This window comes from the organism of the source record quoted next, unplaced genomic scaffold (assembly GCF_019419815.1).
Source record: "Pyrus x bretschneideri cultivar Hongxiangsu unplaced genomic scaffold, Pyrus_bretschneideri_v1 Contig21, whole genome shotgun sequence".
NCBI lineage: Eukaryota > Viridiplantae > Streptophyta > Magnoliopsida > Rosales > Rosaceae > Pyrus > Pyrus x bretschneideri.
This window is the reverse complement of record NW_025999513.1, coordinates 1,368,093-1,374,207: the sequence shown is the minus strand read 5'-3', so window position 1 is coordinate 1,374,207 and position 6,115 is coordinate 1,368,093. Positions and strand designations below refer to the sequence as shown.

Sequence of the window (6,115 nt, the reverse complement as noted above, 5' to 3'; positions counted from 1 at the left end):
ATTCAATGTATCATCACTCCCTTGTTAATGCAATTTCAATTGCGTGTGAAGAAGTTGAGAAACTTTATTCATGCGAGAGCGATGAGTCTGACGATGAAGGCAAACGAGAAGAGAAATTTACATTCATCATTAGCGTTTGAAACTCTTAGCTTTATAACACAATGTAAGTCATTCTTGGATAAAATATACATTGAATCCTGTATTATTAGACAATAACTTCACAACTTTTATAAACCCGTTTCATGGAAGTCGATGCAATTTCTTCGGCTGCCTAGTTTTGTGCTGATTTTTGTTTTATATATTTGGGGGTCCGTATGGAGGAGCAGGAGAGGAGAGAGAGAGGAAAAAAATGCTCTTGGGTGTGAGTCGTGTGACAGTGACGGATTGTGCCAAAGAGCGTCCAAGTTCTCTTCATGTTACAGAGTGGGCCCCCCCCTCTTTCCTTCTCTTTTTAATTTTCTGCTCTCCGAAGGAAACAACGGTGCAAACAATATTCCCTCTCTCCCTCTAAAAAAAATTCATCAGGTTCAATTTTGTTTTTTTGAATTTTTCTTCGTTGCTATAAAGAGGGAGCCGAAGACTGAGAAAGGGAAAACAATAGAGAGAGAGAGAGAGAGAGAGAGAGAGGCTATCTACCTAGTTTTTGGTTGTTCTTTCCACCAAATCACACCAGCGGTTTACACGGCTTACTGATTCAGGCAACTGGGTTTAGTGGTTTTTAAAAAAAATTAAAGTTCTTTCTTCTTCTTTTTCTTGGGTTTGTGATTCTTATTGGGATGTGGCTTCTGGGTTTTTTTTAACGGAAGCAAGCTTCCAATTGCTATAAATGGGGGGTGGTAGATTTTGGTTTTTGTTTGTGTTTGTTTACTTATGAGATTAACGGGTCTCATTGCTGATGGCCGCAGAGGAGCTTTGACTTTGAGTCTCTTGCATGTGCTGCAAGCCTAAGATCTGCAGGTCCTTTAACTCCAATCTGGGTTTTCGAAGCGTTTCTCAGTGTGGTGGTACAGGTGCGTTTCTTAGTTGCCCAACATTTCCTATTTATTTATTTATTTGCGTTTTATATAATATAATTGTGTATTGTATGTTTTGATGTTTTTGGTTAGAGTTAGGAGATTGGTTTGGTGGGTTTTGTTTAAAAACGATTTCTTTTGCTTCTGTGATTAATTTTTTTTCCTTCTGAGATTAACATTGTTTAATTTTGGGTTAATCTCTTCTAATTGTGGAAAATTTGATCACTGTGCCTTTCATCAATTCTTATTTAGTTCTGTGAGATCTGACATTTGTCGCTGTTAAATTCCTTCAAATTGTTAATGGGGGTTTGTTTTCTTTTGGGTTGTCTGTATTTACAGGAAATGGAAATTAAAGTTTCTGGCCTTACGATTCTAGTTTCGAAATTTTAATCTGTGTTTACTGTTAAATGGATTGAAGTCGTTGCCATTTGGGGTGCAATGTTAAAGGCATTGGCATCTTTGCTATCAATTTCATTGCTTCTATTCTGTGTTTCCGCGTCTGATAACGGATTCCCGCGGTGCAATTGTGACGATGATGGAAGCTGGTGGAGCATTGAGAGCATACTAGAATGTCAGAGAGTGAGCGATTTCTTGATTGCCGTAGCCTACTTTTCGATCCCCATTGAGCTGCTCTACTTTGTCAGCTGCTCGAATGTACCTTTCAAATGGGTTCTGTTTGAGTTCATTGCCTTCATTGTGCTATGTGGATTGACACATTTACTCAATGGCTGGACTTACGGGCCTCACCCGTTCCAGCTTATGCTGGCACTCACAGTTTTCAAAATTCTTACTGCTCTGGTCTCGTGTGCCACTGCTATAACACTCATCACTCTCATCCCTTTGCTTCTCAAAGTGAAAGTGAGGGAATTCATGTTGAAGAAGAAGACTTGGGATCTCGGGAGAGAGGTTGGGATTATAATGAGACAGAAGGAAGCTGGAATGCATGTTCGGATGCTCACCCAAGAGATTCGCAAGTCACTTGATAGGCATACAATACTGTCGACAACACTTTTTGAGCTATCAGAGACGTTGGGTTTGCAGTACTGTGCAGTTTGGATGCCTAATGAAATTAAAACAGAGATGATTCTCACCCATGAGTTGAAAGGGAGGAATTACTCTCATGCGTACAACTTTTCTATACCTATAAGTGATCCTGATGTGGAACACATCAAAGGGAGTGATGGGGTGAGCAGCCTTGGGCCTGACTCGGCACTTGTTCATGCCAGTGGTGACTCAGGTGAGCCAGGACCAGTGGCTGCAATTCGGATGCCAATGCTTCGTGTTTCCAATTTCAAAGGAGGAACTCCGGAGCTGATCCAGGCTTGTTATGCCATATTGGTTTTGGTCCTCCCTGGTGGTCAATCTAGATGTTGGAGCAGCCAAGACCTTGAGATAATTAAGGTAGTTGCTGATCAGGTTGCTGTGGCTTTATCCCATGCTGCAGTCCTCGAGGAGTCTCAACTCATGAGAGAGAAGTTGGCTGAGCAAAATCGAGCCTTGCAGCAGGCAAAGATGAAGGCTATGATGGCAAGCCATGCACGAATTGCATTCCAAAAGGTAATGAGTGATGGGATGAGGAGGCCGATGCACTCAATTTTGGGTTTGCTTTCTTTGATGCAGGACGACACTTTGGATAATGATCAACGAGTTATTGTTGATGCGATGGTGAGGACGAGCAATGTCCTATCAACCTTGATAAATGATGTGATGGACAATTCGACAAAGGAAAGTGGAAGATTTCCATTGGAGATGAGATCTTTTGGGTTGCATGCAATGATAAAGGAAGCAGCTTGCCTTGCCAAATGCTTGTGTGTGTTTAGGGGCGTTGATTTTGGAATTGATGTGGACAAGTCCTTACCTGATCATGTCATGGGGGATGAAAGACGGGTGTTTCAAGTGATTTTGCATATGATTGGAAGCCTGTTAAATGGAAACAGTGTGGGAGGGTTGGTAATGTTTCGGGTTGCTTCAGAGAAGGGGAGTCAGGGGAGGAGTGATCAAAGGTGGGCAGCCTGGAGACATAGTTCGTCTGATGGTGATTTATGTGTTAGATTTGAGATTGGGATAAGCAATAGCGGCTCTCAATCAGAGGTCACAATTCCAGCAGTGCAGCTGGTTGGTAGGAGATACGCCAGTGAAGGTGTTGAGGAGGGCTTGAGCTTCACCATTTGCAAAAAGCTAGTGCAGGTGAGAGTTATCAACTTTGTCTCTGTGTTTGTGTGTGTGCGTGCTCACACATGCGCAAATAGTATACCCCTTGGACTAGTGATGGAACAAAAATTATTACAATTTAAAGTTAGACGCTGCATTCTTTTTGAGATAGGAAACTCAATAGCAGAAGATGCTTGTATAGCCAGAATCTGCATGAAAATGTTCGCACATGTGCTTGTAGGATGTAAAATGTTTCTTTTCCTTCCAATATTACCGTGTCAAAAATTGGTCATTAGATGCTAATTGAATTACGTAGCCCTTCTTGTGACTAGTTACAAGTTTTTAGGACAGGCAATCTTGATAGCCAAAGATGTGAACCCTACAGCAGAATGTAATAGGAACCTCTGCCTTTGATAGGTAAGGTTGTACGGGAGGAAAAAAGCTGCCCTCACTGCCATATCTGAGGCAGTGAAATTTATTTCACCACTTGATTGAATACTATTGTTTTTTTATGCATATATTTGTGAAGAACTTAGTTTGAAGGCATGGTAGCTCATTTTAAAGATAGTCTTAAGATTTTCGAACATGGTAGTTGCTCTCAGAGCGTTACTAATTTACTAGCATTAGTACATGGTAAAATCTTTTGGAGATATAGTTTTGTCCTGATTTGCAAACCTTTACATATATCTGCTAGCTCTACATTTTGTGCGAGGAATGTATGTTCCCATGGTGTTCCTTAGTTGGTATTTTCTTGTTTTAACTGAAGTATTAATTCTTATTCGGCAGATGATGCAAGGGAATATATGGGCAGTCCCCAATCCTCAAGGGTTTGCTCAAAGCATGGCACTTGTTCTTCGGTTTCAACCTTGTCTGTCCACTGCAATAGCCATCTCAGATCCTGGAGAATCATCAGAGCACCCACATTCCAATTCACTTTTCAAAGGCTTGCAAGTTTTATTAACTGATGATGATGATGTGAACAGGGTTGTGACGCGGAAAATGCTTGAGAAGCTTGGTTGCATTGTAACTGCCGTTTCATCTGGATTCGAATGCCTTTCTACTATTGGTACTATCGGTCCTGCTGGATCTTCATTCCAATTTGTTTTACTTGATCTTCACATGCCTGAGTTGGATGGTTTTGAAGTTGCAAGGAGAATTAGAAAATTTCGAAGCCGTACTTGGCCATTGATCATTGGCGTAACTGCTAGTGCTGACGAAGATGTGTGGGATAGATGTATGCAAACTGGAATCAATGGGGTTGTCCGAAAACCAGTTCTTCTGCAAGGGATCATGAATGAGCTACGAAGAGTCTTGCTGCAGGCAAACAAAGGGATGACATAAGTTGCACAATAGCAAGTTCTGACCGAAAATCCAGCATGGGGTGTTACGCAGAACCCCGCTTTATCTCGTGTCCGGTTGAGCTTGCTATAATTACACAGATAGTTTCAGATGTGACCACAGGTAATCTTTAGTTAAGTTGTCTCCGAGGGATCCTTTTGTAAAAGACCGAAAAAAGTTTGGAAAAAAAAAAGCTTGTTGGAAAATCATATACAGTAGAGCAATAAGAAGTATCTGCAGAAATTGAGTAGAGGTAGAGTTAAATAGTCAGCAGTGATTTCTTTGTATGTTATGTGGCAGCGCAGGTGAAGGAGGTTTTTAGTTTTAAATTGTGGAAAAGACATCACAATCAAATTATGAAAGTGTTGGCAAAAGTGTGTGCCTTTTCCTTCACTCCAAACATGCAGTTTACTTGATGAATAGCATTGTCAAATGTGATGCTAAAAAATGATGTTATTACCTTCTCGTTTGTCATTTCTGGTCGATTGAATATTACCTTCTCTTTTTACTAACGTTAAAATGTATTATACGGGCAAGAAATTAGCTCTGATTGTTGCTATTCTTAAACACCGCACAACTTTTTACACCACGCTCGTAATTGAAATATACATGATAAATCAATACAAGGCGATGATACTTCAAGGGAGATTTTTATTTTTTTTTAATTTTGGAACAAAGGAGGAAGAAGATAAAGAAAAATAGAAGATGCTTTTGGTTTGTTAAACCAGCGGAGCGCAGGTAGTTGGACAGAAGGGAGTATATAGTTAACAAATAATTATTCAGCCAGACTGCCGACTGAGATCTGAAAAGTGGACAAGCTCGGATAAAGTATTCAGTCTAACCAATGGTGGAGTGGATTCTGCAGCTTCGTATATACATTTTCTGCAGTATTTAAAAAATGGAACAGGATCCCTTTTGGATCTATAGGAATTGAATGTGCAGATCAAATAATTCAGATCATTAAAATTTGATCCAACGACTATACTTTTAGAAGAACTTCTTATTTGTAGGCGTTTAATCAAATTTCAATGGTCCGGATCATTTATTCCTTAAGTTCAGATTTTTTGAATCTAGAGAGGATCCGGTTCCTTAAAAAAAAATCTCCCTGCAGGCTACAGCTAAAATGGTTGAGCTATTTATTTATTTCGACCAAAAAATGAACTGTTAAAAAAAAAAAAAAAAAAAGAAAGAAAAGAACTATTTATTTATTTAATTAATTTTCATTCAAAGTGGCAGAGGATCCTTGAAATTTGTGGTGAGAAAGTAAGTGGTAGTGGAAGGGTATGGGTAAAGTTGAGATTTGCAGAGACTTGTGCGGTTGGATACTTTTGCTTCCAAGAAAAGAAAGTTTTGGCAATTGCCATGCATGAACCAAGTACGTACATGATTTGGTTGGACTCTTTTTCTTGCCAATATTATATTGATCATATCCAAGTGGACCTCTTTGTTTGCTTATTATACCCCACCACCAGCCCCCACCCCAACAACAACCAATTAGGTTTTATATTTAATTTATATATAGTGTTGGAATAATGTTTAAGAAAATTATAGCAAATATTCCTCAACTTTGAGGCAATTGGAGTAATGGTTTCTCAATTAAAAATTCATAACTA

At 39.6% G+C, this 6,115-nt stretch overlaps 1 protein-coding gene across 2 annotated transcripts; it reads left to right on the top strand.

Moving 5' to 3' along the window:
• The first annotated feature begins 602 nt into the window (after window positions 1-602).
• LOC103940237 (ethylene receptor 2-like) lies at window positions 603-4,895 on the top strand. Of its 2 annotated transcripts, XM_009350325.3 has the most exons (3): window positions 603-1,010; window positions 1,353-3,200; window positions 3,951-4,895. In XM_009350325.3, the coding sequence occupies exons 2-3, from the start codon at window positions 1,452-1,454 to the stop codon at window positions 4,503-4,505; spliced, it is 2,304 nt and encodes a 767-aa protein (XP_009348600.2). In that variant the 5' UTR covers window positions 603-1,010; window positions 1,353-1,451; the 3' UTR covers window positions 4,506-4,895.
• The last annotated feature ends 1,220 nt before the right edge of the window (window positions 4,896-6,115 follow it).